This window comes from Coturnix japonica, chromosome 11, assembly GCF_054131305.1.
Source record: "Coturnix japonica strain WE chromosome 11, WE-NBRP24, whole genome shotgun sequence".
In the NCBI taxonomy this organism is placed as follows: domain Eukaryota; kingdom Metazoa; phylum Chordata; class Aves; order Galliformes; family Phasianidae; genus Coturnix; species Coturnix japonica.
Window position 1 is genome coordinate 2,961,640 of NC_140673.1, and position 12,854 is coordinate 2,974,493.

Sequence of the window (12,854 nt, forward strand, 5' to 3'; positions counted from 1 at the left end):
GACCGGTCAACCTTTCGTACCCCTGTTAGGGCACCATTTGTGGCAAGAGGGCTCCGCGCTCTCTTAGGCGTGCGGCGAGAGGCTAAAACTCCCTCTCTGATGCAGAACAAAGGACGAAGGACCTTAATTGTAGGTGCTTACAGCCTTTAATACCCGCCCAACAACTGGTTACATGTAGGAGCGTCTTGTGTGTGTTTAGGTCTGGCTCAAGTTACTGCTGAGCTTTTTTACTCATTAGGAAGATAATGACTCCCTTTATCTCACAGTAAAACACCAAAAGAGAAAGTAAACGCTGTAACACCTGCACCAGAAGCATGCTGAGTTCTGGTAGCCCTCTGAAAGTACAGTGTCAACAAAAAAAGGGAAATGAACGAAGATAAATGATGTTAAGATTCACAAGAGCACCATGTGTTATACGAAGTGAATTCAGATTCAGTATCCCGCCCAAAGTAACACGAAAGAAAATTGTTTTTAAGAACTCCGAATATTGTAAGAGAAAAAATATTTTCCTCTTCTATCACTATGTGAAAGTGTTGAGTGGAAACTGCAGCACACTGAGGATTTTGGTTTGTGCAGTTGAATTTTAGGTTGTTTATGTCTTCTATCATATATGCATATCAGATAGAGTATAAAACATTATCAGGTATCATATGTAGCGATACATGGATTGTCCAGTTTGTTGAGATACTAGATCACAGATTCAGCTATCCAATAGAGAAGATCACAAGCTCAGATGGTGTAGAGAGTGTTTTTTACAGCTAGCTGAGAAGGGTCGTAAACATGGTGCAGTTAATCAAGCAGCCATGCCACCTGCAAGGACAGTGAGATCAACAGGATGCCCTGGGATGGTGAGAAACTAACCATGGTTTTGTGAACTCGGCAAGGGAGTAACTTTCAGGATGATAACAACAAGCTGCAAAGATACTCGGGGATGGTATGTAATTGGGAACCAATGATGAGCTCCACTTTTGCAATATGTATGAGCTAATTATCCGTATTATAAAGGTACACGCAGCCAAGGAATAAACGAGATTAGCTGATCATATGTCAATGACAGGTGTGGTCGTCTGCTTTTCTCCCGCCGTTTTGCAACAATTGGTGACCCCGACGTGGCCTACCAGGAAGGATCGCAGCGGCGAAGGTGTTCGGATCCTTAAGCAGTGGGGATAGCATGCGCCAGGAAAAGAAGGTGCAGGTGCTCTACGTGACCTTACAGAAGGGCCTAGCCGATACGGGCCGACGACGTCCTTTAAGGCTGCAACAGCGTGCTGACAAATAGGTATGGGAAGGCAAGCGGTTTATGAATTATTTTCTTGCTTTTTTAAGAAAAGGTGTCAGGTATTTTCTTGCTTTTTGAAAAGAAAGTGTCAGGTTAAGGGGACAGACTTGCAAAAGGAACTCCCTGAGTTATTAGCGTATGGGTATGCTAAAGGGTTATTTCAGAATCCGCATTTAGTGTATGATCTTGCTGAGTGGCGTAAATTTGGAGATGCAATTTTTCAGGGAATATTAGATGGGGATAAAACAGCTAAAAAATGCGGGAAGTGGTGGCGTGTGGTTTATAATGATTTGTTGCTACATCAGGCAGAAAAGGAAGCGGCAGAACAAGCTAGTGCTGTGCAGGGGAGGAATAAGAATTATAAAGAATGGTCAGATTGCCCGGTACCCCCTGCTTTGTCCACCATAAAGTTGCCGCCGGCCGCCGAGCCTGCATTGCCAGTGGCTGCGGAGCCGAGTGCCCCGTCTCCGTCTCCCGGTACGTCTGTATCAGACGAGCCGCCTGCATCGACCAAGGCGCTACAGCCGGCCCCCTCGACCCCCCTTTGCAATGAGCCGCTCCCTGGGGCACAGAGTGACCTGGCGGAGGCCGTCGCGCGGGAGCGGGGGGGGGCTTGGGCTGCGCTGGCGCGGGCTTGTTTAGAGGCGGGAGACGGTGAGGCGTTGGAAGCGGTGCGACAGGCGGTGCTGTCGGTGGGGTATTCGCCTAATGCTGCAGGCGGGACACAGGCTGCTATCAGTGCTTTAGATTGGAAGTTGTTGTCACAATTGCGGTCTAAGGTCAGTCAGTTTGGAGTAAAAAGTGAGCCAGCGAGACAGATACTGGATTATATCTGGAGTACTCAGGTTTTGTTGCCATCTGATTGTCGGGCTATAGCTAGGTTGATTTTTTCGCAGCACGAACAATTGCTATTTAATGCTTATTGGGAAGAGATGTGCCAACAGAGCGTTGCGATAGTTAGGCAGCCCGGAGATCCCTTGTATAATGTCACCGTTGAAGAACTTTTAGGGATGGGTCCTTTCATCCGGACGGAGGCCCAGGCCTTATTAGGACCAGTTAAATGTAGAGAGTCAATGTATCTGGCCAGGCAGGCTATGGATAAGATCAAGGTGCCAGGTGGGCTGCCGTCTTATATGGGAATCCAGCAGGGAAGAAATGAGGATTTTGGAGCGTTTCTAGATAAGGTAGCTGGAGCCATAGAGAAGGCTGGAGTACCAGAGTACATGAGAGAAATAATGCTAAAACATTGTGCACTTCAGAATTGTAATGCTACAGCTCGTGGCATTCTAAGTACTTTGAGGAGTAACTGGACAATAGAGGAGGCGTTAGACAGATTATCGAGTGTGCCCACGGGGGCTCAGGCTTTCATAGTTGAGGCTATTAAAGAGCTAGGGGCAGGATTAAAGGCACAGGCTGAGGCTTCCCAGAATCAGGTGTTAGCAGCTCTTGCACCCTTACAAGCGTCTGCGGTAACCAGTGCAGGCCCAAGCACCTCTTTTAAATGTTTCCGGTGCGGCGTTAAGGGACATTTGCGACGGAATTGCCAAGCTGTCGGTGTGTGGTGCCAGAACTGCCGCTCGGACAACCACAACACCGTCACCTGCCGTCGCCGGTCAAGAAACCTCCAGCCCAGGGCAAGAAAGAACAGCGGCCGCGCTCCGATACAAGCTGCCGTTCCCAGCCAGCGGCCGCCTGCCCCCCCGCACACGTCTCTCGCCGCGTTGTCGGTCTCTACGGCCCCCCCGCCCTCTGCTTCGCCCACGTCGTTCTCTGCGCCTCGCCATGCCGCCCCCCCCTCGTCGTGCGCGGCTGCGTCTGTGCAGCCCGTGTATAACATGGTTAAAGACGCGGATGGACCGAAACCAGAGGATCGTTGTGACCCCGGTCCTGTAGATCCAGAAAGCGAATCGGACGCATTTTCTCTTGATACTTTGTTTGGAGCAGGAATGACAAATTTCCCTACAGCGTACTGTGATGTCTTAGAACAAGGCAGAAAAGAAACAATATTAAGGGGTGATGCTGACACGTTGCAAACCTTTCCTAATCAGGTCCCCCATTTAGAATCCCTGCCTTGTGAGGCAGTGAAGGAGCTAAGGGAGTCAGTGAGAACATACGGAGTTCAGTCAGCCTTTACATACAATCTTTTGGTTGCAAACAGTGACAGTTGTGCTATGACCCCTCACGATTGGAAAACTGTGTTAAGAATGATCCTCTCTGCTATGCAATACGCTGTGTTTATGATTGAATACCAGCTACATAATTTGACTGATACCTCTTTGCCTCAAATTGGGACAAATCCATGTGGCACAGCACCTCTTCAACTGTGTCACACAAATGTCACTCACATTCCTGAATTTGGCTGTCTAAAATATGCACATGTAACAATAGATACTCATTCTTCTTATGTATTTGCCACAGCACATACAGGTGAACACAGTCATGACATCCGTAAACACTGGTTATCTGCTTATGCTGCTATGGGAATCCCACATACTACAAAAACAGATAATGGGCCTGCATATACCTCTAAGGCCACTCAAACTTTCCTCCAAGAAGGGTGTGTTAAACATACTACAGCCATTGCTCATTCTCCCACTGAACAAGCTATCACTGATCACATTTATCAAACATTGAAATCCATTCTTATTATTAAACAAAAAAGGGGGAATATGGGAGACACACTACAAGAAATATTATGCAAGGTTTTGCTTGTTTTGCTTGTGCTGAATTTTTTGAAAATATTATGTAAGATTTTGCTTGTTTTGCTTGTGCTGAAGTTTTTGAATCGTGTTCATACAGATACAGCTTATGTGGATCGTCATTTTGAGGCTTCCCCAGTGCTAAAGGAACAGACTATGGTTAATGTTTGGAATATGGCCACAGGACTTTGGAACTGTTCCCTACCACTGACAACTTGGGGTCATGAATATGCTCGTATTTCCACAGGGACTGGCCCTATGTGGGTTCCAGCATGATATGTTTGGTCTCATCTGAAGGCAGAAAATAACATCCAGCCTTTATAGTAATTGTAATTGTGTGTTTCTTACTTAGTGGTATTGCTTTGTAACTTGCTGTGTTATAGATAATATTAGTAATAGTTTGACATAGTGTGTGATAGTGATAGAACTAGAGGGAATGGTTTTAAGCTGCATCAGGGGAGATTCAGGCTGGACATTAGGAAGTATTACTTTTCAGAAAGAGTAGTCAGGCATTGGAATGCAATGCACAGGGAGGTAGTGGAGTCACCGACCATGGGAGTGTTCAAGAAACGCTTGGATGTGGCACTGAGGAATATGATTTAGCCAGGAAGTATTGTTAATGGTTGGACTAGATGATCTTCTAGGTCTTTTCCAACCTTGATAATTCTGTGATTCTGTGATTTTCTGTTTTACCAATGCAGTCTCAAGATTTAGAGTTTAAAGCATTAGCTAGGATGTTGTGTGCTTCTTCTATTTTAGTAATAGATCAGATGTGTATTAAACAGGATTTGATCTAATCAATGCTAGAATCTACAGGAATAGCTCTTTTAATGTTTTAGTACTGTTTGGTTATGATGTTATTAGCCTATTAGTTAGCTTTTCTTAATTTGCAAAGACAAAACCTGGAAAGGAATCCCAGGCAAAGAGATGACCCTGTATCATAGAACGGATACCTCTTTTACATCCAATTAATTGGGATCTGAAAATATAACCATGCATCATTTTAGACAAAAGTGCACGCTAATAGAACTAAATTTGATAGTTTATTTTGTTTTCCAAGCAGATGTTCCACTTGGGCTCTGTATCACGCACTGGCCATGCGGATATGGTGTACAACTGGAAGAAATCCTTCAGACCCTGAATGCAGGAGAGAATCTGTGATGGGTGAGAGAGGAAATGTGCACCTTGAAGCAGGGGACGCCCTGCTGGCACTACCTGTCACATCCAACACCAACATGGCTTGCTGTTTCTCAAGGGTCAATAAGTATTAATGCCCCTAGTGATACTCTAGTACATTTGTCTTCTAAAATTGGTTCTATTTGACATGCTATTCCATTAAATTGTGCGATCATTAATCAATTATTAGCCCGGATAACCCAGTTCGTAGAGCATGGTTATGAGCATCCTAAAAGCATTTATTGCACAAATTTTAGTGGTCATTAAAATCAGTATATTAGAGTATATGAAAATTGAAGACTTTTCCTGATCAGTTACAGATTAGCGCAATGGGACCCTCACGGATTTATTTTCAGGTTGCAGAAACTTAGGTTGCAGTACAAACATGTTTGTTCTTTTTAGTGGATTTAATAGTAATGTTGTTATGTTGTATTTGACTTGTCTATTTTTCATTTTTAGAGTATTGTCAATCGAGGCCTTGATTGAGTTATAATAGTTATGTTATTAATTTAAGTAGTGTTGCTATTCTATAGGCAGTATTGTAAGAAGAATTCTACAGAGCGTCAGTCATGGATCCAGATGAGAAGTTCACAGAACAGCAGCTATGAAGCAGGATAAAACTACATGAGAACTGACTGAACAAATGAACTGAACTGCTTGTTAAATATGATTAATCGGTCGTTAAATCAAACCCTTTTTTATCCTAAAAGAAAACGGGGGAAATGTAGAGAGTGTTTTTTACAGCTAGCTGAGAAGGGTCGTAAACATGGTGCAGTTAATCAAGCAGCCATGCCACCTGCAAGGACAGTGAGATCAACAGGATGCCCTGGGATGGTGAGAAACTAACCATGGTTTTGTGAACTCGGCAAGGGAGTAACTTTCAGGATGATAACAACAAGCTGCAAAGATACTCGGGGATGGTATGTAATTGGGAACCAATGATGAGCTCCACTTTTGCAATATGTATGAGCTAATTATCCGTATTATAAAGGTACACGCAGCCAAGGAATAAACGAGATTAGCTGATCATATGTCAATGACAGGTGTGGTCGTCTGCTTTTCTCCCGCCGTTTTGCAACAAGATGGTGTTAAGCTTTTATTGCCAGTTGGCAACCACTGAAAATATGAATTCCTTACTCATATATACTGTGTGTTGAAATCCCTTCGTTACTGAAGTAGATAGGGCTCACTGGTGCCATATGTGTTGCACTGCTACATGTAGAGCTAAATTTCAAAAGCCAGAGAGGAGTCAGTCCCAATTACTCATGTTAAAGGAGCTGAAGTTCTGCTTTTTCACCTGAGACAGGGGGACAGCCCATGTTTTGTGTGCAGTTTGTGTGCAGTGCAATGCACAGAGATGGCATTTCTTTGAGCTGGTTTCAGTGGTGTTCAGCCTCTCGTGTATTATTCACAACTCTGACTGTAGAGTGGGACAAGGACTGATCTGCTGACACAGAATTCCCAAATCTCCCTATGGTATATGTCTGAATGACAGCAAGTTGAAGTTGTTGCAGTGAGGATGGCTATGATGGGACCTAAGTAGTCTACAAGGGAACCCTTAAAACAATTTGCAAAACCAACCAAACAAAGGCGGCATTTCCTAGAACTCACAGAATCATAGAACGCTTTGGGTTGGAAGGAACCTTAAGGATCATTTAGATGGTGACTGTAGATTTTTACCAGTGATTTTTCAAAATACACTGTTCTTTCTCTCATGTTAGGAGCTTCTGATACTGATTGAGCCTATAGATGACACCACTTTTGAAAATAATACTGATAATAACAATTCTGGCCATAAGAGCTATTGAGTAGGTTGACATATGAATTAGGTTTTTGCATTTGTGCTTACTTGTGGTAGGTTTAATAGAGAAATAAATAAAATAATAGCGGAAATGAATATAAAGTAGATGAATACCTGGTTTGACTCACTTTACTCCTGAGTTCCTTTGTTTCTTGGTGTATCAAAAAAGAAATATGGCTGTATATACAACAGAGCCAGTGGTCAAAAAGAAGTCCAGGGGTTAAAGTAGAAGGAATTTACTTTTCAACAGCTACAGCATGCAGAGGTGTCAGAGCTGTGCCAGCAATGGAAAAATTCGTGCAATTAAAATTTTCCCCAGGCATCTCAGAATGTCACTTGTGATTTCCACTGAAGATTACCCATCAGTTAACAGAGATTTGCTTTTTAATAGGCCTGTATTGCACCTGCCATATCCTGGCTCCCCAGTCTCTGAAGCATCGGCAAAAGAGAGAAGACAGATATCTAGAGGGATTTAATCTTAATACATTACAGGAAGGGCATGCAAAGCAACAATTAATGTTTAAAAGACAAAAATTACTCGCACTGAAACAAACTGATGAGGAAGAGGCAATGGGACCTGGGGAGTAACTAATGAACAAGATTAATTAGTCACAGCAGAAAGATCTGAAGCTCCAGTGAACTCAGAGGAAAGCTTTAATTCTGTTGACTTTTGTTGGTCCTGGGAACAGCCCAAGGAGACCACAAGTAGAAAATCTAGCAGAAAGTCTACGTAGTCAGGTTTGCTTTTGTTTTTGTTTTTGTTTTTTTAATGACAAAGTAACGTGTGTTGAGGGGAAACTGTAAACAGCTGGACAAGGTAACTGGAGGGCAGTGCAATGCAGGAGGCTGACAAGCACATAGCATGGTAACACTGGCTAACAGCAGGACTCAGTGCACTCATCATCCACTATCAAACTACTTGGTTTTGTTGCTCTCAGTGGTGCTGCTCTTGTTTGTTTGCTTTTAGGGAGTGAAAGAAAGAAATAATTAAACTGAGAAGCAAAGGATGGTTTTGTCTAGACTTGCAATGATGTAGAAAATCTGACTCTCACCAGGCCTGGTGTGCTGCAGAGTGTACAGACATCCAGTAAGAGGTATTTTTTGCTTTAGAAGGCTTAAATTGAGGAAAGGAAACCAAAGGTGAAAGAGAAACAAGGACACTGGAATGAGGACATGCCAAACTGCAGGAGCTCAGAAGAAGGCTTTCAGGAGTGTGGGTGGTAGTGTTGTTACTCCTCAGGCATCTAAACACCATGCAGCCCATTGCTCATCCCCACTTCCTAGTGAAGGAGAGAATCAAAAATAAAAAGAAGTAAATCTCGTAGGCTGGGATAAAGACTATATATTATGACAGAAAAGGAAGGGAGAATAATAATAGCAGTGATAAAGTTATATGTAAAACAAGTTCCAACTTAACAGTTTTGTAGGGATTTTTTTTAATAGTTTTATGATTCCACATGGTATATCCCTTTGTCCAGTTGAGGTCAGCTGTTCTGGTTTCATCTCCTCCCAGCTCCTTGTGCACACCCAACCCCCTCGCTATCTGGACAGGAGAAGCTGAAATGTCCTTGGCTCTATACAGCACTGCTCAGCTACGGATGAAACAGTAGTGTGTTATCAATATCATTTTCCTTCTGAAGCGAAAGCACATCATCATACCAGACACTCTGAGGAAAATTAAGTCTATCCCAGGTGAATGTCACTGTTCCAAGTGTAGAATTTTGCAGGTCACCATTTACCATATCAGAAAGAGCATAATACAACTGAATTCACATTCACAGGTGTTAGTTGATGTTTTTCTACAATATCAACCCACGACAAGGCAAACAGTTTGGTACTTTAATATCTGATGGCAGCAAGGATGAACGAGAGTAAAGGTGACAGTAGGTACCAGAGAGAGAGCTGTCCAGTTGGACAAAAAGCCTGTACTTCATAGTAAGCAGAATGGAAACCAATAACAGAGCCAAATGAAAGAAAAGCGCAACAAATCATATTATTCAGGCAAAGGAGAAGGAAAGGCAGGAAATGAGAGTGGATGAGGGAAAAATGAGAGGATTAAGACTGGAATAGGAAAGGTTAGGTAACACTACATCCAATAATCTAATAATTCCTGAATAAACAATGCAGCATTTAAAGACAATTTTTGAAACCAATTGCACTGATTGCTTCTTACATCTAGGCATCTAGAAAGCATGCGTCACTACAGTTTCCTAACAAGCAAACTATTAGTAAAAGTACATTTATTCCATCAGTGTGGGCAGGTACTAATATATTGCTTCTGTCTCATAGATGGACAAATAGAAGCTGAGCACACTATTCTGTCTGCAGCCCAAAGAAAGCTAATATTTCACAATAAAATGCTCTGAAAGCTGGAAAATGCTTCCACTGTTAATTATTACCTATTACATATAGGATGATTGGTAACTACTATAATTAAACAGAGATATTATACTAACAAAATAGTGGTTTTCTTCTATCAAATGACATTGTATATAATATGCTTGTTCTTGCTCCTCAACTCCAGCTGAACATTGCTTTCCTGTCCAGCATAATCTAAACAAAACATTTCTAGTTAAATCTTGCCTCACCCATTGGATTCCACTAGCACAGTTCTTTAGAACTTGGGTAAAGCTTGTTACTATATTCAGTTTCTTACTCTGCTATTCAATTGACCTGTATTTTGGTAATGTTTGACTGATAGATTTTTGGCCCCTCTTGGCTTAAAATCTTTTGATTTTGTCTCCTGTGGCTTTGCAATTTCTTTGGCAGTTTCAGCATGCAGTGTTTGGCCTTGTGAGATGAACACATAAGACACGACCCGAGGAATCAGGAGCTGTGCCTTTCCTCAAAGGCTTAACTTCCTCTCTGTTCTTTTGGTGGCCTCCTTCACAGATCTAATACTTGAGCCAATGTTTTCCTTCTTATTGTGAAGTGTCAAATTCTTTTGGATTTCTTAAGAGAAAGACAAATTGAACTTGTTTGAAGTTTGTTAGAACCTTCTCAGGCTCTATGATAGTTTTGTTCATATGCTCAAATAACTTATCTTTCTCTGCCTGCTTCCTAACAGTAGGACTCTGCTTGCTCAGACTGCTATATAAGTCTGAGAATGTGTTGTATGTATGATAATGTGTACGTGTTCCTTCCTGTTCTCATGGAACATATGTCTTTCCAACTCCCAGATGATTTGGCTCCAGAGAGTTACGCCGTGCAAATGGCAATGTCACTGCGAATAGTAGTCTCTAATGTAGTCTCTACTTTTAATAAAACTGAGGGAATCCAGGAATTCTGTAAGTGGCAAAGCATCTCCGGGATTGCCCCCAGATTTCACATTATCTTACTTACTTTTACACTAATTCTGTAGTGAATGATGGCATTTATCCTTCATTCTTCCCCTTCCATGATGTCTAATCTCTCAGCCTGTAGCTGTTGTTTGGATGTTGTGTTGAGGGATATGATTTAACTGGGAAGTATTGGTGATGGTTGGACTGAATGATCTTCTAGGTCTTTTCCAACCTTGATAATTCTGTGATTCTGTTCACTGAGTCCTTAGCTTAGAGGAAGGCTTTCGGGAGATGTCACTGTGGCATTCCAATAGTTGAAGGAAGTGTATAAACAGGAGGTGGAATGGATGTTTATGAGAGTGAATAGTGACAGGACAAAGGGAATGGTTTTAAACTGAGACAGGGGAGGTTTAGGTTAGATATCAGGAGAAGGTTTTTCACCCAGAGGGTGGTGACGCACTGGAACAGGTTGCCCAAGGAGGCTGTGGATGCCCCATTCCTGCAGGCATTCAAGGCCAGGCTGGATGTGGCTCTGGGCAGCCTGGTCTGCTGGTTGATGACCCTGCACATAGCAGGGGGTTGGAACTGGATGAGCACTGTGGTCCTTTTCAGCCCAGGCCATTCTGTGACTCTGTGTTTCTATGATCCTTGATTTATGTGCATAACAATAAAGTTATTTAGAAAAGACATTTAAAATAGTGATGTTCAGATAGTATTGGTATAAGAATAAATATTTAAAATTTTATCTCTTCAGTGCTACTCTGTGTTGTAGTGTCTGTGATATATTGCTGTTCCTTCTGCACTGTGACAGTTTATCTATTATAGTGGCAAAATTTAATAAAAGCATGTACATTAACATTATGACATAATTTCCTGGCTGCTAGACAGGAGGTATTTTGAATGTTAAACTGTGTTTGATATGTTAATATATGATCTGAGTGCTAAATGGGGCTCTATTAACATCACTTAAACATTTTCCAGTTTTCCTGTTAAGTCAGAATAGAGTGAAAAAGGTTAAAACTGGAAAAAATTTAAAAAATAAAAAAAATAGGAGTCATTTGATATACTTTCATAGAAATACAGTTGTTGTGGTTAGTGGATGCCTATGAGAAAATCAAACAAGCAGTGGCAAATATTAATGCTATAAGGACCAGTGGTGATGAGTTCAAGCGCGGTAGCATTCCACTCAATGTATAAACAGCCCCAGAGGCAAATTCCACCTCTTCTGAGTGACCTTCATCTCAACTAAGAGCAAATTGCTTCTTTTCATCTAGTTGCATCTACTTTGTTTCTATATTACTTGCAAACTGTTTTGTAACCAAAACTCTTGTTTTGAGTTAGTAAAATCCAGATATGAGGAATTTATGTGCCTCTCCTCCTCTAGAGGGTTCCAGGTAATGCCAAAATGCAAGTAACAATAATGCTAATTAAAAGAAAAAAAACACATACATATGTAGGTGGAAATACAACTGTTTACATGAGCATAGAAAATCACAGCTGTTTTTACAGAACTAGATTACTGCAGATTCCTAATTGTTTATAAATCTACAGGATAACCAATTAAGTGGCAGTGGTATCTACTCTGTAAACCAAGGAGAGCAAATACTGTACAGTAAGGCTCTAATGTAGAAATAGAAAACCTTTAAATAAATCTTTGCTAAGCCTGAGTACTAGGTAAATTTCAGTGGTGGCAGCTGTATGCAATCTCATCTTTTTAATTACTTCTTGCATATGCAATGATTAAATAAATAAATATGGTTAAGTTCTAGCACAGTTTTAGTCTGCCCTCAGAAGCATTCAGGTCCAGGATCTGAGCATTTGAATAATCCAAATAGCAAAATACAGGAAATTAGTGATTCAACTTTGTTCAGACGATACTTTAACTAGAAGTTGAATCGTTCAGACAATTTCAACTGGATTTTTAAATTTTCCTACCTATGCTTCAACTTCTGGTGAAGTCATAAGCAGAGCACAGGATGGTTTTTATAAATCAAGAAGGCAGGTGAATCTGCCTTCCATCCATAGTCACTGAGATAATAATTTCCCTTCTTGCTCTTGGAATTATTTGGAGATGATATCCCCAAAACCATTCAGCAAAGATGAAGTCTATTAATGTCCTAGTTAGAATAATAATATACCCCACTATATTTACTGGTGGCACTCAAACTACCTCACTAAGAACAGTCAGAGAACTTCTCTTGTCTGAAGATCCCTTCCTTGTTTAGCTGCAGTATTAGAAACCACTCTTCAGTTACATGCCAGAGACTTAATGACAGCATCAGCACTTTAAAAGGGCAGCTAAACTGGTATTTATTTAAAAAATAAATCTTTGTTTATTTTTTAAAGAAAATGTTTAGGGGTTTTCAGAGTCAGGATGTGGATGTCAGAGTCTTCAGCTACTCTATCTTGGGACATAATGCAAATACACAGGACTTTAAATTAGTTCTCCCTGTAGGTTGCAAATGATTTATTGCTGTGCGGGGTTCATTTTGCAAAATAGGTAAGATTAGGAATGTTAGTTCAGTAAAATTAAGGTGATGGGGCATAGGGAGGGTGTCTGAATTTAACTAGTGTCCCCCAAGGGTCTGTACTGGGACCAACAATGTTCAGTATCTTTG

At 41.5% G+C, this 12,854-nt stretch overlaps 1 protein-coding gene across 1 annotated transcript; it reads left to right on the top strand.

Annotated features, from left to right (window-relative positions):
- The first annotated feature begins 742 nt into the window (after nucleotides 1-742).
- On the top strand, nucleotides 743-6,196 carry LOC146758929 (uncharacterized). Its single transcript, XM_085511986.1, has 2 exons — nucleotides 743-934; nucleotides 1,058-6,196. Exon 2 carries the CDS (start codon nucleotides 1,282-1,284, stop codon nucleotides 4,252-4,254), a length of 2,973 nt encoding a protein of 990 aa, XP_085368112.1. The 5' UTR covers nucleotides 743-934; nucleotides 1,058-1,281; the 3' UTR covers nucleotides 4,255-6,196.
- The last annotated feature ends 6,658 nt before the right edge of the window (nucleotides 6,197-12,854 follow it).